This window comes from Somniosus microcephalus, chromosome 7 (genome assembly GCF_052327205.1).
Source record: "Somniosus microcephalus isolate GS21.2 chromosome 7, FLI_Smic_1.0, whole genome shotgun sequence".
Taxonomy (NCBI): Eukaryota; Metazoa; Chordata; class Chondrichthyes; order Squaliformes; family Somniosidae; genus Somniosus; species Somniosus microcephalus.
This window is the reverse complement of record NC_140993.1, coordinates 277200735-277224191: the sequence shown is the minus strand read 5'-3', so window position 1 is coordinate 277224191 and position 23457 is coordinate 277200735. Positions and strand designations below refer to the sequence as shown.

The window sequence follows — 23457 nt, the reverse complement described above, 5'->3', positions numbered from 1 at the left end:
TTTCAAAAGGCAATTGGATATATCCTTGAAAAGGAAATCATTGCAGAATGGCCTCCTTCTGTACTGTATGATTCTATGAATTCTGAAATAAAAACAGAAAATGCTGGATACACTCAGTTCTGACGAAAGGTCATCGAGCTGAAACGTTAACCCTACCTTTCTTGCCACAGATGCTGCCTGACCAGCTGATTGTTACCACTATTGCCAGTAATGCGGTTGGGAAATTGTTTGATGACAAACCCCAACACATTTTGTTCATACTAAATTAACCTGTTATATCTGTAACCTTTTACAAAATAACCTGTATTCCTGACCCCTTAAAAGCTTCTCAATCATCTACATGACTCAAGCGCAATAGAATAAGAGGGCAATAGAATATTCAACAGTTACCTGGATGGGTGAATTCTGCATTGGAACACGAGTAGGCCACTCGAACATGGCTGATCTGTACCTCAACTCCATTGACCCACCATTGCTCCATATCCCTTAATGCACTTATCCAAAAATCTAGCAATCTCAGTCTTGAAAATTTCAATTGGAGTACAAGTTACAGATTTCCACTACCCTTTGAGTGCAATAAAGTGCTCCCTGATGGCTTGTCTCTAATTTTAAGATTATGCTCTCTTCTTCTAGATTCCCCCACTGGAAGAAAAATGTCTCTGTATCTGCCCTATCGAATCCTTAAACACCTCGATTAGATCACCTCTCAACCATCTAAACTCAAGGGAATACAAACCAAGTTTATGCAACTTGTCCTCAATTTAACCCATTAAGCCTTGGTTTCATTCTGGTGAATCTGCGTATACATTTCCTATATTATAACTACAGGAAACTTTGGTTTATCCGGAGGTTGTATGTCCGGAAACCTCGATCTACCGGCAGAAATCAAGAGCCGTTTTGTTAGGCTTTTTTTCTTCGTGGCCTTTTTTTGCAACAGTCAGGCTCTGGAAAGTCTCTCTGAAGCTGTTGCTAAGCTACAGAGACGCTTCCAAGGTACGGGCCGACTGTTTTGAAGCTGTTGCTAAGCAACAGTGTTTGTTGTCAGATACGGAGATGAAAACCTCCGTATGCTTCAACATTAACGCTGGTATGTCCGGCAGTTTTGATAGATCGGCAACAGCTCGGTCCCGTCGGTGCCGGATATAACACAGTTTCCTGTAATATCTGATGAATGTATCATGCTGATAGATGAAAGATACACAAAACAGCATCTACTCTGCACACAAACAAGAATTGTAATCTACAATGGCAAACATATATCTCCAAATAAAACAGCTAGAACGGGCTAACCCAATGAAGACTGCACCCAAAAGAGGAAGGTTCAAAACAAATTCCTAAATGATGCAAAAGGGTAGTTATGGGGACTTCCTGAATTCTGCTCAACTGAGCATATGCATGAGGTACAGTTTAAAACGCGTATACCTGAAATGTACACAGGTGTTTGACTCATGCAGTGCGTTATGTTTTACACCACTGACCTACACAATTGACCCAACATGAAATATTGATGACAACATGGCACTGCTACAATAAAACAGGATCATCAGCTCTGTATCCTTGCAACAAGAAAACATCTTTGGAGCACGCCAGTGGCGCAATCAGTCGCTGGTTGGTGTGATGGCCAGCCACTATCTCAGACCCCAAACTGCCCCCACATCTACCGCTTATGCCCCCAAATCTTTGAGTTACATCAAAGCATGACCCAGACCTTAATCCTGTCCTCCATCCCCAGTCATTGTACCCAGGCAGCCCGTCATCATGCTGGGCTATGGAGCAGTCCGCCGCTGGCATAGTCGCACAATCCGCCACTCAGGGAATCCTGATCTGAACCAGGACACTGAACAACGCACCAAGCACAGGCTAGACACTTACTCAGAGAGGAAAGGAACAATGTCACCTGGGCCATGCTGGCACACCTAGCAGTTGCCTACCCATCTTCCTCAACCAATGCAGATTATTAAGTGAAAGGAGATTTTTTTTTTTTTTATACTTCGAGGCACTCTTGAGCTCTCAATCTTCAAAAGAAAAATCATGATCCAGTTCGCACACATCAAAGGGGAACTCATTGACTTACATCTCTCAAAGCATACTAAAGAACATAGATCTGCAGAGGCTAGGAAAATAGCACAAAATAGATTTATGCTAACTAGCATTGCCATATTGATGTACACCAGGCCCTTCCAGTTCTGATAGATACACAGCATGAAGAAGTTTGGAAAGGATTTAAATCCATTATACAAATAGGAACACACATAGTAAATTAAACTTAACAGTGAGAAACTTTGGAGGCAGTGGAGAGGTGACCAAAGCTGCAATAATAATAAACAACAAGCTCGACACCATTCAGAACAGTGTAGTGCACTTCATCAGTGCCTCTGCCACTGGACTCAATATCCAACCTCTCCCCATCACTGGCACATTATGGCTGCAGTATGTACGATCTGCATGATGCCCTGCAATAACTTGCCAAGCATTTCCCAGCCCCAGGACCTCTATCACTAAAAAGGACAAAATCAGCAACATCACAGGAACACCATCATCTCCAAGTCAAACACCATCCTGACTTAGACATATACCACTGTTCCTTCAATGTCACGATCAAAATCCTGGAATTGCTTACTTTCATGGGAGTATCAGCACAAGGACTGCAACGGTTCAAGAAGGCGCATCATTGCCTTCTTATGATTAGGGATGGGCATTAAAGCCACCATGCCAGCGTCACCCACATCAGAGGGTATTTGTGGGGGGGGGGGGGTGGAAGAAGCCCCTAAACATGGCACAGAAATATGTAAAGTCTTAATTTTTTTTTCTTAAAATCAATACTCCACAACTTGCCTAAACACTCATAAGCGTAAAAAAAAAATCAGCTATAGCTCCAGCTCCGGATTGCCATACAGCAACCCCTGTAGGAGCGGTTGTGCATTTGAGCGTCAGATGAGGATAGGACTAGGCTCAGCTATGATACTCTCCATGGCTGCTGACATTAACTCATTTGTGGTATCAAATGGCTTCTAATGTCCCAGCACATATCACTACCTTCAGGAGAGGAGAGAAAATTTTAAAAAGAATGCTATGCAAATGAAGCTGACCAAGCAGTACATTTCAGTTTTTGTTACCAAGTTAAGTATGTCATTCAAATGGCAGAAGTCATCAGAGCTGACCTAAATACTGGTATATTGTTGCATGGTCCAATATACACAATTGCATCCAGTGGCAGGGATCAGATAACACAGTTACGTAACATTATCTGATGAAGCCTTTGGACGGTCAGGCTTCAAAAGAATGTTTCCAATTGGCAATTATCAAAAGATAGCATGTACTTCAGGCCCAGGGAATAGGGCTTTTAAACTGATATTCTGAAATGATTCGGGATAAGCAATTGAAATATAATGCTGCAGGTCGTTTCATTGCATGAATTTACTTTGGTTCACACTACCTCTAACATCAAGAATGCTTGCTGCTACCTCAAAAAACTAGTGCCTCAATTTGTCTTGTGTATAGATATTTTATATATATATATACAAGAAGTTTCAATAAAAGGAAAAATAATTTTTGCACTACATGAAGCAGTGTTCGAAGACAATTCACATGTTTTAGATGTTATGCTCGGCACTAAATATTATTTCCTTTGTAAATAAAAAGGTGCACAAGATCAGAGCCACAGTAATGCTAAAAATGAACCATTCACACATAATGCTCACAAGGCTTTCCAGTAAAGTTGACGCATCTTCCAAACAATACTGCCAGAGATGGATTTCCACAGGTAGAAAGGTTGCATGATGGATACAAGATATAGAGGTGCAGCTCTTCTGTTCCAGATACAGGCGTGGAAGGTCTGGTTTGAGCACTAGCAACTCCGGTAATGTTGTTACAGTGTAATCTTGCAGTAGACTTGCAGGTTAAACACCACTTTTCAGCAATGCAGAAGCCAGGCCCCAGCACAGAGTAGGCCATCTCCACCAAGCCGGGGCCTTGTGACCCGAAACTTTTTGCGCGCACATGACCCCCCACCCCCACTCTGATGGGCTGGGTCTGCACTTTGTGCACGTGCTGAGTTCTTGATTTGAACGAGATCCTTTCTCCTGAGCGTGGAGGTTGCAGCAGGTGGTGAATGAACTACGCTACACTTCACAAATCGGTTTACGCCCGGTTCCAGTGGCAGCGGTTTGTGAGGTTACGTGCCTGCCTTCTTAATCAGGAATAGTGCTGGGAGAAGAAGTAAACATTTGTCGATGGCAGTCGGTATGTCTTATCCAATATGTTGATGGTATCTAAAGTCAGTCTGATTCGTGAAACTTTTCAGTAGTTTCAGTGATCATAGAATTGGGCAATTTCTTTATAAAACTGACACCGATTCAGTTCTTGCGAATTATTCTGAATGGCTGGGCCTGCCCCCTCACTCAATCCCACATCTCACTCACTTTGCAACGAGTGATCCCTGCCGATTGAGCCGATTCCTCTCCTTGGCGCCGCGACCCTGTGCCACCCTCCGGATAAGTGATCAGAGCGCCTGCGGGGCCCTTCAAACAGGTGCCTGAACGTGTTGACGCAAACATGTACAATCCCACAGTGCAGTAGTTAAAGGACATTCCAGTGGGACAGTATGGCGATGAGCAATGTCCCCTGTAATTTTTCTTGGGGCTGTGCGGGCCTTTCAAAATACCTCGCATGCGCGGTATTTGCATTGAAAAGCCAGCAAGCCAGCTGAGAGAGTTCCCTGGAGTGCTGCACAGCAGTGCAGCTTAAAGGGAAGATTGCCGATGAGTCATGCTCCCAGCAGTATCCCAGCATGTGCATGGGTGCTCGTGCCCTTGCTCACCTTGGCCAGCCTACTGACTGCTTTAAAAATTGTCCAGTACTAAGTAGCTAATAATGGCCATCTGTTGCCACGGAGTACCCAGAATTGGTGCGGGAAGCAGACACACCCATCTCACTGATATCTGTAAGTAAATACCTGTTTTTTTTAAAAGCATTATTAAAACACTCTTAACATGCAGCACTTTCATATTATGAGTATTATATATTACAATTTAGATGGGGGGGTCCTGTAATTACTAATCCATTTGAAAAGGTGTCCTTCAACTAAAAAGGTTTGAGAACCACTGCTCTAGACCCATCCTTGTTTCTTTTATTGTCCCATTACCACCCCCTTTTGCTTTGTACTATCATCCTTTCAGTCATTTAATCACTCCTGCCTTCCAACCCATCAGAGACCTTCCCTTTTGTTCTTACCACCACCCCCCCACCCCTTTCCCTGCCTCTGTACTTGCTTAATACCTGTTCCATCTCTAACTTTTTTCCACTTCTGATGAAAGGTCACCAACCTGAAATGTTAACTGTTTCTCTTGCCACAGATGCTGCCTGACCTGCCGAGTATTGCCAGCATTTTCTGTTTTTATTTCAGATTTCCAACATCTGCAATATTTTGCTTTTGTACTGGTTTCTAGTATAGGTTTATATTTTCTTCTATTAGAAGTTCTTCCTATGCTTTATCATTGTGAAGAACGTACAAACTGACACCAACCAATGTCAAGCAGGAAAAGAGAACTGTATAAACTATTTTATACACACACGCTCTGACAAACCTGGTGAGACAAACAGGTTCTCACATTGCTGTCTGAGCTGAAGTCACTATCAGACAGATAACAATCATTACTAGAACTACCACTTCCTCCCACCGAATGTTTTACAGTGCGATAACATACTGACATGTACAGAACCCGAGGTGCAAAAGCAAGGTTTCTTTCTGGGCAGTAGCCAATGATGAATTTGGCAGAATCCTTCGAGTGACGACATTAAGCAAATACTGACACTGTAACTCATTCTTCCAAGTAGTATTCAAAAACCAAAATGCCCTAAGAGTTTAACACTTATCCTCTGTTGAGACAAATTTTCCATGATAGTCACGCTTATAAAGAATGTTAAACGACAGCTCACACAGCATAATAGGTAGTATTAAAGTGTCAACTGATCTGGCTGATCTCCATCTATTCCAGATGCTGCCTGCGAATGGCCTATACAGGTGCTCCAGAAGCCAGGTGATGAAGAAGGAAGCCAATAATGTCCTCCAGAAAGGGATTTGATACAGTAAATAAAGAGAAACAGTTTCCACTGGCAGGAGGGTCAGTAACCAGAGGGCACCGATTTAAGAAAATTGGCAAGAACCAAAGGGAAGATGGCGAGATTTTTTTTTTTTTTTTTTTTTTTTTTTTTTTTAAACACAACGAGTTATGATCCAGAATACATTGCCTTAAAGGGTGGTGGATGCAGAGACAATAGTAACTTACAAAAAGAAATTGGATCTAAACTTCAAAAGGAAAAACTTACAGGGCCACAGGGAAAGAGCAGGGGAGTGGGACTAATTTGATAGCTCTTTCAAAGAGCCGGCACAGGCACAAAGGGCTGAATGGCCTCCCTCTGTGCTGTCTGATTCTATGAAATGTCAGAAACTCCATATATTAACACTGGCAAACTACATCTCAAGCTCCGAGGGAATAGCAATAATGCACACGAGATCTCCCAGTCATTCACTATGGGCAAGTTCAAGCCCCATCGTGAGAATTTAAATCAGCAAATAAATATACAATGGGGAATAGTACTGATGCACTATCAATTGCTACAAAAGACTGGAAGTTGAGAAAGTAACAAACAGGCTTTTATTACCAAAGAACAGAGCATGCCTCTTGTGGTTGCCTGGTATCCAAAAGGGCCGGGGGCTGCCGAGCAGCCACCTTTATACCCAGCCATGAGGGTGGAGCCAGGGGCGGAGTCAGCTGAGGCATGCACAGACAAGTACAACAATATGCAAGAGTGAACAACAGTACTAACCGTGAACAACAGTACTAACAACAGTGGTGAACAACAATACTAACAACAGTGGTTTACCACAAGTACAATATTGAGTTCATGTCACTCTAGCGACGACTACTTGTGCTTTAAGGTCTTCCTTATTGTAGAATAAATTTGGTATTCCTGTTATCCCTATGGATCTCGGAGTTTACAGGCACAAATGATAACTTCAATCTGCTCTCGCTGTCATGCCACACAGGGTAGAATAGCTGCAGGTTTCCATCTCTGGGCTGCCCATCACCTGAATTCACCCATCAGACTTGCAACAAATTCTCTCGATTCAAAAGCACAAAGTGGAACATTTCTCAAAAGTACTTCACAGATGACTAGTACCAAAAGGGAAGGGAAAGAAGGATGACTTGGTTCAACTCTTGCCCCCACCCCCACACAAACCACTGTTTGCCAGCATAAAGAGACAACATGAAGTTAAGCCTGTTCCAAGTATTTAGATATACCTTGGTTCAAGTAGGTGAGTGTTTCATCGTGTAGTTTAACAGCAGGAGATGTGGCTGCGTAGAGCACATACTGGAATGGCGGATGTTTCGTTTCATTCTCTGGAAGGTTCGAGTCTTCTTGCTTGAAAATGGGCAGCGCCAAGACATCACTGCAAAACAAGAATATCAGTATCAATCAAGGCAGTATTAAAATTAAGTAAAGAATAAAAATTCTGTTCAACAGAATGAATAAATTAAGTTATTTCTAACTACACTTTCATTTTTTTTTAAAAACATAATTCAAACCAGAAAATGTAATTCAAACCTAATGCATAATGCTGAGATTTACTTCATAGTTTTAAAACACTGTACATTCAGATTAACCTGTTTCTGCCGATCAAACTATCTCTAAAAAGGACTACTAAACACATTCAAAAATGGAATCTTTCACATTTTGTTTATCAGATAAGATTTTGCACTTGTTCCCTTCAATGTGAGTACACTGCCTGCTCCAAATGCAGAACACACTACCAGACTATCAAAGTTTCTTCTGACTCTCATTGAAGGCTCAACAAGATATGCCGAATCGTATTTCAATTAAAAAGGAGAAAAGAGCAAAAATAAAACCACACGTTTACTCCAGGCCATGAAAAGGGGAACCAATAAAATGACAGATTGGACAGTTCATGACAATATCATTCATTAACTGCTCAATGTTGTTAAAGTGCCTTATTTTACACAATGTGGATGCAACAAATGCGTACGTGACGTGCCACCTGTCAGCTGTAGTTTATCGTGTAAATGATCCAACATTCGGCAAACAAACATCATTGTAGATCCAAGAAAGTGCTGTTGGATGAAGGTTGCTGGTTTCAGTTATAACAGGGAGTCAGACGCCCGCGTTTGCAATTAGCAATATCAGTGTAACTGCCAGCAAAGAATCTAAAACTTGCTTTATCCCTTGAAATTATCCAAATACAGTAACTGACTTTACTCTTGGAAATTTATCCGTGGTTGTACATCTTGCCTGGGGCTGGACCAGTCTGCAATTATAACCAGTTTGCTTAAGTTCTTATGTTTCAACTATGAAATACAGATCTTTACTGGTTACACCAGCTGCTTTTATATTGTTCCTTTAATTCAGTTTTCCTGAATTCCAGGTGAACTGGGTCTACAAGCCCTGCCACCAGGCAACAGAAAAGTGATTTAACAGTACATGCACCGGAAGCGACTCCCGAAAAACAAATATAAAATCAGCCGTCTGCTGCTGTTCCTTTAAACTAAGTATGAAGACTGTTGATGACTTACTGTAAAAAGGGGCACTTTATAAAAAGGTTTAAAATACACACACACCCACCCCCCCCGCCCCCCCCACCCAGATTCAATCTTGGGTCTGTGATCTGTGGAAACAGGTGAGCCATTATAATTGGATTCAGTGTACCTAGGCTAAGGGGAAAAAAGTAAGTCACGGCTCCAGCTCCTATGCAATCCACTGACTCCTGCTGGAAAGTGCACTGGTGCAGAATTGGGCTGGTTGTAATGAGCTCCAATAATGCTCACTGTCTCAACCTCGGGCTGCCTGCACCTATGAAGCCAAAGTCTGCCCTTTCAGAAGGAGGGAGAAAATTGGTAGGAAATCAGATCACACAGAAGAGCTTTAAAGTTTCAATTATAGATTCAGGTCTACAATCAACAATGTTAGCACTTAAATATGCACAAGTCATTATGGTCCCACAAAAAGAAACAGAAAATGTTGAGAAATACACAGCAGGCTAATCACACCTGTAAAAATAAAAGACAGGATGTGACATTTCAAGCATGTAAACCTTCATCAGAACAGTTCCAAAAGAAAATAGCAGCTTAGACAGACAGCAAGCAAATACTTAGAACAAATGGGTGCTGCTCGAGTTGGAGAAGGGTAGAAGTAGTGTACCCAAAGGATCGATGCCTGGTCCACCTTTATTCTCGGTATACATAGATGATTTGGACTTAGCTATAGGGAACACAATCTCAAAATTTGCTGATGTAACAAAAGTACAGTAGTACGTTTGGAAAACAGTGAAGAAAACTGTAGAAGATTGCAGTAAAAAACAGGTTAGTGGAATGGGAAATAGGCAGCAGATACAATTTAATACCGATCTAAGCATGAAGTAATACATTTTGGGAGGACAAACAAGAAATGGCAGTGTACACTCAATGGAAAGGTGTTGACAGGTGTGGACGAACAGAAAAATTTATGTTTCAAAAACATAATTCCCTGAAAATGCAAATGTGGGTGGATGAAGCCACAAAAGTCAACAGCATTTTGGGTTTTATACATAGGGGCATTGATTACAAGAGTAAATAAATAAAGATGAATTTGCACAGGACGATTAGCGAGTTCAGTGTGCAGTTTTGGGTGCCTTTATAAAGAGGGCACTGAAGCCATCGAAAGCATTAAGCGTAGGTTCACCAAGATGATGCAAGAGACATTGAAGTATAGTTATGAGTAGATACTCGAGATACTAGGACCATTTCCACTAGAGAAGTGGAGGCTAAGAGGAGATTTAATACAGTTTTTGAAATTATGAAGGGTTTTGAGAGTAAATAGAGGAAGACCATCAGTGACGGGGGTCATTGATTTAAAATTACCATTACGAGTGGAGAGAGAGATTAGAAGTGTATTTACACAGACGGCTGTTGAAGCATGGAATGCTTTGCCACAGTGAGTGGTTGGAGAAGAAAATATTCTGAAACACAGGAAAATAATCGGGCTACAGAATGAGACTCGGGCAAGGGGGATTCGTTTTGGCGTGCTCTAGCATAAAGCTGGCACACCCAACGTACTGAATGACCACCTCCTTGTGCTGTAAGTTTTTGCTGTTCTTTGTGCAGATGCTGACCACCCCACTGTGTATCTCCAGCATTTTCTGGTTTTTTGTTTCAGATTTCCAGCAGTTTTTTTTTTATATTTCTTTGAAGTCTGGCACAGTATGAAAAATCCTGAGAAAACTCTTAAAAATAAAGTCTGCTGAAAAGAGCTGGAGCAATTTAAGATTACTTCACGATGGTTCATGCACGTTATTGAATACAAACTCTCAAGGGAAAGTATCCCTTTGCTTTGGGTTTTCCTACAGAAAATATATTTATCTTTAAAAATATCCAAAGTTTCCTCAATCATTTTGGATGGAATGATTTCAACTAAGTTTTCAATTGTAATTACATCTATATTAGGCCATTTAAAAGACAAAATGGGTACCAAGTTATTTATCAAATGTGTTGTCTATATTCCACCTTCACAGTAGTGTTAAGTGGATCCTATCTAGTGTTTCTTTCCTCTCATCCAAAAAAATACTTCAGCCTATGTTTATTTGTTAACTCACAGCTTTTTATCATTAACATGAATAACTTTCCAATAAACCCAAATCTGATGCAAGCATAACCTTTATAATCCCATATCGATTATTTCCCCTATTTTATACAGAGATCCGCCACATTAATTCAAGCATGCAAGGTATTAGCTCCCCGAACTGATAGCACCCACCCAGACTTCATATCCAGCTGAAAATGGGAAGATTCAGGTCATGTATTTATAATAGCCCAATATGAAATATCTGCTTCACAACTGCCAGCTAACTTCCTGGAAGTGTTTTTATTCCACAGAATTCTTAATTTAATAAAAATGTTGCATCACGACAAGCTAATCAGGAGCCCTGTTTCACAGTGCCAAAATGCTAATATTGACCCGGAATTTGCCGTCAGCGGCAAAGTAACTGCTCTTGCCGCCGACCTTGAAGAAAGCTGCCCACAAAGATCTAGCGATCTCTGTGGCGTGAATTTCAGATCTCCCGACATTAATTTCATACTGGTGACCAGTCTGGAGAATCTCCAGTGTCTAACAGTGATGTCATCAAGCTGGCTAAGCAGCCAATCACTTTAAAGAATTCTCAGACAGCAAACCAGGAAGTAAAATGCACTGATTTTCCTTCACTTTTTAATCATTTAGAGAGCAAAATAAAGATTGGGATACACACATGGAATTAAATAGAAACTTAAATATCAAACAAACTTTTTTTTTTTAAATTTAAAAAATAAAATTAAAAAATGTTAAAACCATTCAATTTTTAAAATGTGACATTCCACAAATATAAAATTACTTTTTCAGGGCCAGAATGGCTGTTCTGCAGTAATTATGAATCAGTATGTCATTAAAAACCCAGTTACACCTCATTCAACAAGGCTTAACTTTTTCAGGGTTTTTTTTTAAAGAGCAATATTACAGGGTAAAAGCTTAAGTTCTGATCAGATCAGTGATTTCTCAAAGACTGCCACTCCGGGGGGTTCAACTGCGCACTCTATGGAGAAGCGTAGAATCAATGACAGCAACTTCTGGATTTCCGCATTTTTGTGCGTATGCGCGCGCTCGCTCTCTCTCTCGAACTTGCTAGCCATAGTTGCCTGGAACATGTCGTTGTAAAATGTATCACCATGGCAACTGTCTGGCCAGGGTTCAAAGGACTTAGATTCAGCAATGTACAACTCAGAACAGTTGTACCAATACGATAGCAAAATACTGTGGATGCTAAAAATCCGAAATAACAGCAGAAAACGCTGGCGGCGGTCCGCGCGCTCTCCCCCTCCCCCCGCTCTCCCGGTTGCTAGGTCCCGGTTGCTCGGAGGCGGCCCGTCCTCGCTCTCTGTCACGCTCGCCCCCCCAGTGCAGTCCGGCTCACACGGTCATGGCGACGTTCAGATCCAGACACACTGCCGTCCCTCTCCTGCTCTTCCCCCCTCCTCCTCCTCCCAGAGAAACAGAGTCAACATTTCAGGCCGATGACCTTTCGTCAGAACTGCTAAAACGTTGACACTGTTTCTCTCTCCACGGATGCTGCCCTGGCCTGCCGAGTTTTTCCAGCGTTTTCTGCTGTTATTACAGTTGTACCAATGCAATTATCACTTTAAAAAGAGGAAACTGTCAAAATGCACATGAAGAGGAGACAATTCCGTATCTACTTTTTTTAAATTTCCAGTAAATTTTCTTTCAAATATTTCTCAACCTTGGTCTTTGCATTCTCCAACAATAAATTGTTTAAATATATTAAAAAGCTAGAGTCCACCTTCTCTGGATACACTCAATTCTAGGAGAGCCTTGAAACCAGCGTTATCACTACATTTACCGAGCTATTGGTACCAACACTGTAGAAAAGAAAAATCATACTTAAACAAATACACAATATTGTACCTGTTCCATTCATATTATGCCTCTGTGAAATGCCTTGGGCATTATTCTACATTAAAAGCACAACTTGCTTTTGTGTGATGCTCTTAATTCCTTACCTTAAATTGTTTCCACCACTACCATCAATAGGCCTGCAACAGCTCAAAATGCTCTCAATAGAATGGAAAGGCAAACTAAGACCATGCGATATAATAATTACATTTCATGTTTGTTACACTTTACTGAAGTGCCAGGCAATGACTATCTCCAACAAGCGAGAATCTAACCACCGCCCCTTGACATTCAATGGCATTACCATCGCCAAATCCCCCACCATCAACATCCTGGGGGGTCACCATTGACCAGAAACTTAACTGGGCCAGCCACTGTGGCAACAAGGGCAGGTCAAAGGCTAGGTATTCTGCGGCGAGTGTCTCACCTCCTGACTTCCCAAAGCCAATTTTAAAAATGACAGGGCGAAAAACAAAAAGGAAAAGCTGCAAATTTAGGAAATCAGTTTCCAGTTCTAAAGAAGCATTATGCCTAAAACATTAACCTTTCTGATTCTATGGTTGCTGATTTGACCTGTTGTGCATTTCATAGGGTTTTTTCAATCCTTTTTAAAGTGGGGGGGTGAAGAGTTGAATTTCCAATGCATTTGCAATCCAATTCATCAGCTTAGTCTACTTCAACGGTGCACATTGGACAGTAGGATGTCTTACAGATCGAACCTGACTTCCTGTAAAGCATCAGCTATAATAAAAAATACATTAAAAGGCCCATGAAACAATCAGCACTCCAAGAAATCACATAAGGAGCACCCCCGCATACGGGCCGCCTAGTCACCGCTGAAGAGCAGGGCCTGTGGAGTAAAGTTGCCGATCCCAGTCGCACATTGGAGTCCTGCTGCCGAACAAAAGACCCAGGACCGAGGCCCAGGAGATCCCTCCGATCTGCACCGCCTTTCGCCTCTCACCTCATGCTATAAGCCCCGGAACCGAGCTCCTGGCCGATCCCGGACAAACTGGAGTCGAAATCGTGCACCAGTCCGGACTCGATGGCTTCGTCCATCTTCAGCACCCAGGCCATGGTCAGGGAGGGCGGCCGGTCCGGGCCGGGCCGCCGGGGGTCAGGGGAGCGGGCGCTTGCAGGCGGCGGTCCGCGCGCTCTCCCCCTCCCCCCGCTCTCCCGGTTGCTAGGTCCCGGTTGCTCGGAGGCGGCCCGTCCTCGCTCTCTGTCACGCTCGCTCCCCCAGTGCAGTCCGGCTCACACGGTCATGGCGACGTTCAGATCCAGACACACTGCCGTCCCTCTCCTGCTCCTCCTCCTCCTCCTCCTCCCAGTCGCTGTAACGCCGGCAGACGTTGGCACGTCTGGATCACGCACAGCCCGGCCGGCCGACGATGCCAACGCCGCCACCACCACCTCCTCCGCTCCGCTCTCTCACCGATTCCGGCACCAACATGGCCGCTCGCCCCCCTCCTCCTCTTCTCAGTCGCCGCCGACCGAACAACTGCGTCACCGCGCGCAGCGCCGCGAGCGCTCAATCCAACGGCAAACGCGCCAGGCGGAGGGGGGCGAGGCCCGCTGGCTGACTGACAGCACCTCGCGGCTAATCAGCACAGAGCTACTGGCTACCGCCCACCGCCAGCTGGCCAATAAGCAGGCAGGATTCCACCGCACTACGATGTTGATCATAAAAACATAGAAGATAGGAGCAGGAGTAGGCCATTCGGCCCCTCGAGCCGGCTCCGCCATTTAATGGGATCATGGCTAATCATCCAAATTCAGTACCGGTCCCTGCTTTCTCCCCATATCCCTTGATCCCTTTAGCCTTAAGAAATATATCCAACTCCTTCTTGAATATATTTAATGAATTGGCCTCAACTGCCTTCTGTGGTAGAGAATTCCACAGGTTCACCACTCTCTGGGCGAAGAAATTCCTCCTCATCTCAGTCCTAAATGGCTTACCCCTTATCCTTACACTGTGACCCCTGGTTCTGGACTCCCCGGCCATCGCGAACATCCTTCCTGCATCTGGTCTGTCTAGTCCTGTTAGAATTTTATAAGTTTCAATGAGATCCCCTCTCATTCTTCTAAACTCCAGCGAGTATACCTCGGCCCCTATTATATTTTTATATTTTTTATCCACACTTTTGGTTTGTGACTTTCCCTTTTTTTTCCTCTCTCCCACATGGCAGCTGTCTTCCACTCTGCCAGCGCATTTCACACTTCATTTAGAGCCATTGTCTGTTTCTTCACCTGTCCTATTACTATCTCATCTCACCTTGAATATCTCTTAATGTCTCTTCTTTCATCCCCTCCCCCATTTCCCAGCCCCCAAACTGCCTTTTGTTTCATTTCCTGCCTTTTCTCTCAGTTCTGTAGAAGGGTTTCAACCCGAAATGTTGACTCTATTTCTCTCTCCACGGATATTGCCTGGCCTGCTGAGTTTTTCCAGCATTTTCTGTTGTTATTTCGGATTTCCAGCATCCGCAGTATTTTGCTATCCTACGATGTTGATTGATGTGCAGAGCGGAGGTGTGAAAATGGTGCACTCGGAACAATACTGGGCAAGTTGGGTGTCGAGAGCTGCGTTTGGGGAGTGAGCTTTGACATCAGCTCACACCAGTTGCGGCGAGGCCAGGAAACTATCGAAGTCCGGAAGCTGGTAGGTGAGTCAGCATCCGAAAGATAGGACCTGTAACGTTAACTCTTGTCTCTCTCTCTCTCTCCACAGATGCTGCCTGTTTCCAGCATCCGCAGTATTTAGCCTCTGAAAGAAAAGTAGGTTGATGCGTGGGGTATAGTCCAGCAGAAACATTTATAAAGTGCTGGTTAGGCCACAACTGGAGTATTGCGTCCAGCTCTGGTCACCACATTTTAGGAAGGATGTGAAGGCCCTTGGGAGGGTGCAGAGGAGATTTACCAGAATGGTTCCGGGGATGGGGGATCTTGGCTACAAGGACAGGTTGGAGAAGCTGGAATAACAGAAAATGCTGGAAAAACTCAGCAGGTCAGGCAACATCCGTGGAGAGAAATTTGAGTTGACGTTTCAGGTCGAACCCTTCTTCAAAACTGGAAAGAAAAGAAATTAGATCGAAGGCAGGGCTGTGATCGGACAAAAGAAGTGAAAGAAACAAAAGAGCAAGACGAGATGGTAATAGGCTGAGATTAGGTGTAAAGTGTACTGGCAGGGCAAGAGATAGCTGCCAGGTGTGAGAGTGAAACAAAAGGAAAGGGGGGAGGGGAAAGGAGTGGAAAAATTACAAGAAAAAATGTGTAATAGGGGCTGAGGTTATGATCTGAAATTGTTGAACTCGATATTGAGTCTGGAAGGCTGCAGAGTGCCTAATCGGAAGATGAGGTGCTGTTCCTCGAGTTTACGTTGAGCTTCCGTGGAACAATACAAGAGGCCAAGGACGATGAGGTCCGAGTGGGAATGGAGCGGTGAATTAAAATGACAGATGACCGGAAGCTCAGGGTCACCCTTACGGACTGAACGGAGGTGTTCCGCAAAGCGGTCGCCCAATCTGCGTTTGGTCTCCCCAATGTAGAGGAGACCGCGTAGTGAGCAGCGAATACAGTATACTAGATTGCGAGAAGTACAAGTAAATCGCTGTTTCACCTGGAAGGGGTGTTTGGGGCCCTGGACAGTGGGAAGGGGGGAGGTATAGGGGCAGGTGTTACATCTCCTCCGCTTGCACAGGAAGGTGCCAGGCAAAGGGGAAGGGCTGTTTGGGGTGATAGAGGAGTGGACTAGGGTGTCTCGGAGGGAGCGGTCCCTATGGAATGCTGAAAGGGGAGGGGAGGGGAAGATTAGTTTGGAGAAGCTGGATTTGTTTTCATTAGAGCAAAGGAGGTTGCGGGGCGATTTGATAGAGGTGTACAAGATTATGACGGGTTTGGTTAGGCTAGACGGGGAAATGCTGTTCCCACTAGTTGATGGTACAAGGACTAGGGGACACAGATTTAAGGTTTTGGGCAAGAGGTACAGGGGGGATGTGAGGAAAAAACTTTTTTACGCAGTGAGTGGTGAGGACCTGAAACTTGCTGCCGACAGAAGTGGTGGAAGCGGAGACACTCAATGTTTTCAAGGGGAGACTGGATAGGCACTTGAGGGAAATAAACTTGCAGGGCTACAGGGATAGAGCGGGGGAATGGGACTGACTGGATTGCTCTACAGAGAGCCGGCATGGACTCGATGGGCCGAATGGCCTCCTTCTGTGCCGTTATGTATCTATGACATGCTTAAACAGCTAATGTGGATTTCCAGGTGTTTTTATTTCAGATTTCCAGAAATTGATGGGATGTATTTTTCCCCACAGTACTGACTCAAGGGCTGACTGCAGTAATCCGCCAGCCTAAAGGAGCAAGAGTAACTCTGGAAGTAACCGCTGCCCATACAGAGCTGCAATTTATGATCAATATCATTTTCTAAATAGCAATAAAAACAGAAAATGCTGGAGATACTCAGCAGGTCAGGCAGCATCTGTGGAGAGAGAAACAGAGTTAATGTTTCAGTTCAATGACCTTTCATCAGAACTGGAAAAGTTAGAGATTACCAGAATTTTAGCAAGTACAGAGGTGGGGAAAGGAAGGGGAGGGGTGGAAAGAACAAAGGGGAACGTTTGTGATGGGGTGGAAGGCAGGGGTGATTAAATGACAAAAGGTATGATAGTACAAAGCAAAAAGAGATGGTAATGGGACAGGTAAAGATACAAAAGATGAGTCTAGAAGAGGTGTAAATTGCGAGCCCATTTAAACCCGTGGAAATCTGGAACTCTAAAAAGCTGGGCTAGGTCAATGGAAAATGTCAGAGCTGAGTGATAGATTTTTGTTAGGCAAGGGTTACAGAACCAAGATGAAGTTAAGATACAGATCAGCCATGATCTAACTGAATGGGAAGAGGTTTGAGGGGCTGAATGTCCTGCTCCTGTTCCTAGAAACAGTTCTATATGTTTAAATGAGGGTGCAAGGTGGAAATCTGAAATAAAAGTAACTGGAAATGCACAGCACTTGCGTTATTTCTTCCACCGTACATCTGAGTGTGGCAGACTTCAAGATTGATCACATTTTAGCCAAGGGGAGCGATTGTTATTCCAAAAAGTGACACTTTGTGGATCTGCTCGAAATTGAAATTAATCCGCGGCCAGATGTTAAAAGACCCAAACTGCATATCAAAGCTCACGGTTACACCTGGGTGCCTGTAATTCGTGGGATTGCCACTTGAATGGAAACTTTTCGGTTCGGAGTCTTGGGGTCGAGGACTTTCTTCCAGTACAACACTAGTGCAGCAGGATATATTTGGCTTTATGAAAAGCAGTTTTAGGGAGACAAGTATTAAATATAAAACGAATCTAATTAAGATCTGGTGGATCTGATTCTCTATAACTTCAGCGAGGAGTTAACTTGTTATAAAATTGTTCTGCTAATAACCACATTAGGAAAGCTCCGCAAATTTACGAAACTAATTATCCAAAGTTGTAAAGAACTTCATTTTTTATTTGTTTTTTTTTAAAGGCGTTTTATCCCACATACTCATCAGTACTTAAAGATGCCAAGTGTCAGTAGGTGTTAAAAGTCGATTTAAAGGGTAATTGTTGGGCCATTCAAAAATGCAACCGCGATTGTGAACGGAAATCCAATTAATTTGAGTTTGCTGACGACTCGCTGTTGTGGGAAGGTTTTAGTTTCGAACCCGAGAGTTGTTAATAGGTCATTCTATGCGTAAAGTCCACACTAGACACAGCCTAGATCCGGCGTGGGGGCTGCTACGGCCAGCACAGATGCAATAATCATCGAAAGGGGAAGGGTTGAAGCTCCATTAACGTTCCTAAACCTTGGGGTCAATGAAAAGCAATCCCCGATCCCACTGCCTCCTCTCCAACGCTCGACCCCTCGTTTGATTTGACAGAAACAGGTGATATCTGCACCCGTCGGCTTTTACCCTGCAAATTCCTTCATCGGATTCATTACTATCGGAACCCAAAGCATCAACAGGTCTGATCCCTCCACAGACCTGCTCTGCATCTCCAGCATTTCCTGGGATTTTTCTGTTCCCAGCATCTCCAATCTTTTGTCTTAATCATAACATGAACCTGTTCTAAACGTTTTGCAAAGTTAGTTGTAGTTTTGGTTTTGTGGAATGAAAGGGGATTGTGAATATTTAAGACTCAACGCGCCAATAAAGAGCCAGGTTATTGTAAGCGAGAGAAACTACAATTTGGGTTCGTAAAGTTAAACGACGCTTGAAATAAAGAACTGAGTTAGAGATCGTGTTATTTTACTGATTGATCGAATAGTTCGGTTTAGGATGGAGTACTAAGCATCGTCCAGCTCCGTATACAGAACAAGGTAATACAAATTACAGAAAGGACATTCTTACCGGAGGTAGCTATTACTGCTGGGGTATTGATGGTATTGTTCGGGTTGCGAGTGCCAGAAGAGCATTTTGTGATGTGATCCGTGGTGTTCAGCCGAGTGGTCACTGAAACGAGAGAATGAGAGAGCGCTTGAGATTCCCGATGAGCCACCGTGTGCCTGGTGCTTTCCCTGGGACCCGCCGGCGACTTTATCACCTTTACCTGACGTCAGTTACACAGACAGGCACATCCAATGGGGCTGGGGAGGAAGAACTGCCCAATCACACAAAAAGAGGGATCAGTCACTGAGGAGTGTGCGAAAGACAAATATCCCCCTCCCTCTCTATATAAAAATAAATATTGACATATACATACAATATAGATATTTATACATATATATACATACATAGATAGCTAAAGATCCTAAGAGACATACAACTTCCATAGGAGGTTTATAATAATATTACAGGAAAACTTAATTATGCAATTTCATCAATATAAAAATCACTTTTCCGGTTAGAAATCGCTTGATAATATGTTCAGACATGTAGGGAGTGTAGGGGAGGAGTCTCATTTTATTTTAAAAATCTGAACTTTGTTTAATTAAATAATTGCACATTCCATGTCTCTTAGATTTGCTAGCTTTTACCGCTGATCAGAGTAGTGCATTGTAGCGTTCAAGCCATACAACAGTCGTGATACAACACTGATCCAAGCAAACCTGCTATGGAATTTGTATGTCTCTCTTCGGACCACCTTTTAGAATCATCGAATGATACAGCACAAAAAGAGGCCATTCGGCCCATTGTGCCGGTGCTGGCTCTTTGTTAGAGTTATTCAATTAATCCCAGTCCACGGCTCTTTCCCCGTAGCCCTGTAAAATTTTCCCCTTCAAGTATTTATCCAATTCTCTTTTGAATGTTACTATTGAATCTGCTTCCACCACCCTTTCAGGCAGCACATTCCAGATCACAGCAACTCGCTGTGTAAAAGTCCTCATGCCCGACATTCCCTCTAAGCTGTGTGGCCCCGCAGCTCTCTGCCAGTCCCACACAGCCCGGGATCGGCTTTTTCAATGTTAAATTTCACGCATGCGAAACTGTGAATGGGCCATGCAGCCCCTTAAAGTAGCCGCACACCCAGAAAAAAAATTGGGGGGGGGGGAATTGCTCATGCCGCCTCTGGTTCTTTTGCCAATCACCTTAAATCTGTCTCCTCTGGTTAATGACCCTTCTGCCACTGGAAACAAGTTTCTCCTTATATACTCTATCAAAGCCATTCATGATTTTGAACACCTCTATCAAATCTCCCCTTAACCCTCTCTGCTCTAAGGAGAACAATCCCAGTTTCTCTAGTCTACCCACATAACTGAAGTCGCTTATCCCTGGGACCATTCTAGTAAATCTCTTCTGCACCCTCTTCAAGGCCTTGACATCATTCCTAAAGTGCGGTGCCCAGAACGGGACGTATACTCCAGCTGAGGCCTAACCAGTGTTTTATAAAGATTTAGCATAATATTCATGCTTTTGTACTCCATGTTTCTATTAATGAAGCCAATGATCCCATATGCTTTTTTAACAGCCTTCTCAACTAGTCCTGCCACCAAAGGTTTGTGTATGTACACCCCCAAGTCTCTCTGTTCATACACCCCTTTTAAAATTGTACCATTTAGTTTATATTGCCTCTCCTCATTCTTCCTACCAAAATGTATCACTTCACATTTCTCTGCGTTAAATTTAATCCGTCATGTGTCTATGACTCAAAGTCTATATCCCTATGTCATTTTTTATATATATATATCTCAACAAAAGCAATGGCCCTATTACCTACCCATAGGGAACACCACGGTATACTTCCCTCCAGTCTGGAAAAACAACCATTTACTCCTACTCTCTGCTATCTGTCCCTTAGCCAATTTCGTATCTATGCTGCCACTGTCCCTTTAATCAATGAACTTTAATTTTGCTAACAAGCCTATTATGTGATACTTTATCAAATGCCTTTTGGGTGTCCATATATACGTCAACCGTATTACTCTCATCAATCCTCTCCGTTAATTCATCAAATAACTCAATCAAGTTAGTCAAACATGATTTGCCTTTAACAAACCCATGCTGTTGCTTTATTTGTTAGCCCATACTTTTCCAAATGTCAATTAATTTTGTCCCAGATTATTGTCTCTAAAAGTTTCCCCGCCACTAACCTTAGGCTGATTGGCCTGTAGTTAATGGGTTTATCCTGCTCCCCTTTTTTGAACAAGGGTGTAACATTTCCAATCCTTTGGCACCACCCCATATCTAAGGAGGATTGGAAGATTGTGGCCAGAGCCAACGCAATTTCCACCCTTATTTCCTTTAGCAACCTCGGATGCATCCCATCCAGACCGGGTGACTTTTCTACTTTGAGGTCTGCCAACCTTTTAAGTACATCCTCTTTATCTATTTTTATCCTATCCAATATCACTACTCCCTCCTTCTTTACTACTACATTGGCTGCATCCTCTTCTCCAGTGAAGACAGATACAAAGTACTCATTTAGTACCTCAGCCATGCCCTCTGCCGCCACAAGATGATCTCCTTTGTGATCCCTAATCGGCCCACCCTTCCTTTGAATACCCTTCCACTATTTATGTGCTTATAAAAGACTCTTGGGTTCCCTTTTATATTAGCCACTAATCTATTCAAATACTCTCTCTTTGCCCCTCTCATTCACTTTTTTAGATCGCCACTGTAGTTTTTGTATTCAGCTTGGTTCTCTACTGTATTATGAACCTTACAATTGTCATATGGCACCTTTTTCTGTCTCATTTTAGCCTGTATATCTTTAATCATACAGGGAGCTCTCACTTTGGATGCGCTTCCTTTGCCCCTCATAGGAATGTGCCTACACTGTACCCCGATCATCTCCTCTTTGAAAGCCTCCCATTGTTCAGTTACTGTTTTGCCTACCAATTTTTGAATCCAATCCACCTGGGCCCTATCCCTTTTCAAGTCACTGAAGTTAGCCCTCCTCCAGTTAAGTATTTTTACGCTTGATTGCACCTTGTCCTTTTCCATAACTACTCTAAACCTGATGATATTATGATCACTGCTCCCCAAATGTTATCCCACTGAAACATGCTCCACTTGTCCCACTTCATACCCCAGAACTAGATCCAGCACTGCTTCCTTCCTGGTTGTGCTGGAAACAAACTAATCAAGAAAGTTCTCTTCTACACATTTCAGGAATTCCTCCCACTATTTGCCCTTTACCCTGTTACTATCCCAGTCTATATTAGGATAATTGAAGTCTCCCATTACCGCTACTCTGTAGTTCTTGCATTGTTCTGTAACTTGCCTGCAAATTTGCTCCTCTATCTCTTTCCCACAATTTGGCAGCCTATATTATACACCCAGTAGCGTAATCGCTCCCTCAATTGTTCCTCAATTCTAACCAAATAGACTCTGTCCTTGGCCCCTCAAATACATCATCCCTCGACAGTGCTAAATCGTTTCTTTGATCAATACTGCCACCCCCTCCTTTTTTTCCTTCACTATCTTTCCTGAATACCTTATAACCAGGAACATTAAGTTCCCAATCCTCCCCTTCTTTGAGCCAGGAATTTTGGTAGTCTTCTGGTTTGATCTTGTGTGATATTTGTCCAAACCCTGCTGTGACAGGAGTGCCGGGTTTCCTGCTGAATGGACAGCAGGAGGAGCTGTCTGTGCAAGTGGAAGGGATGCTGACCCAGTACCAGCACAGTGCTGCTGCTGCCACCAACTGGTCGATTTCAGCAGTACTTCCAGTTGGGATCATATGCTTTTTACAATGAAATGCGAGGATCATTTAACTGTTCTGATAGGCCATTTCTTTTTGGACAATATTAAAGGAACACTATCTCCGTAGGATAAGAAAAAACACCTTTTTGGCTACTGACAAGAAGTAATGGAAAAATTGCATAGAAAAGCTTGTGCTGACAAATTGTGAAAGAACAATGTTGTTTCTCCTTCACCATAAAAATACTTTTGCACAGAGAAAGTGCTCCTTTAAAATGTACCTGAATATACAACACCACTGTTAATATACAACAAACCCGCGACCTCTACCACCTAGAAGGACAAGGGCAGCAGGCGCATGGGAACATCATCACCTCCAAGTTCCCCTCCAAGTCACACACCATCCTAACTTGGAAGTATATTGCCATTCCTTCATCGTCGCTGGGTCAAAATCCTGGAACTCCCTCCCTAACAGCACTTACTGGTAGTACCTTCACGCGGTCTGCAGCGGTTCAAGAAGGTGGCTCACCACCACCTTCTCAAGGGCAATTAGGGATGGGCAATAAATGCTGGCCTAGCCAGCGACGCCCACATCCCATCAATGAATTAAAAAAAAACAACAGAATTCACTATTAGCTGTCAGCCGTTGCTCAGTCTTGGCACGCTCACCCCTAAGTTAGATGGCCGTGGCTTCAAACCCCATTCCAGGTATTTGAGCACATAATCTAGGCTGACACTTCAGTGCAGTACTGAAGGAATGCTGCACTGTTGGAGGTGCCGTCTTTCAGATGAGATGTTAACCATTTCCCTTTCAGGTTGACATAAGAGATCCCATAGCACTATTCAAAAAAAAGCAG

The 23457-nt window shown here is 43.3% G+C and overlaps 1 protein-coding gene across 6 annotated transcripts in view; it reads right to left on the bottom strand.

Annotated features, from left to right (window-relative positions):
* The window catches only part of LOC147115353 (upstream-binding protein 1-like), a 109521-nt gene extending 90553 nt beyond the window's left edge, over positions 1-18968 (bottom strand). For 3 of the 6 annotated variants that reach the window (XR_015079118.1, XR_015079119.1, XM_085993886.1), the window contains exons 1-2: positions 13457-14001; positions 7305-7453 (exon numbers count right to left, since the gene is read on the bottom strand). Coding sequence is in view for 4 of the 6 variants with exons in the window: in XM_085993886.1 (XP_085850012.1) it covers positions 7305-7453; positions 13457-13569 (262 nt within the window). In the remaining 2 variants the exon portion in view is untranslated. Of the gene's footprint in view, positions 1-7304; positions 7454-13456; positions 14008-18868 lie in introns of those variants that run through there. The other 3 variants (XM_085993887.1, XM_085993888.1, XM_085993889.1) reach the window with 3 other exon arrangements.
* Between the last annotated feature and the right edge of the window lie 4489 nt (positions 18969-23457).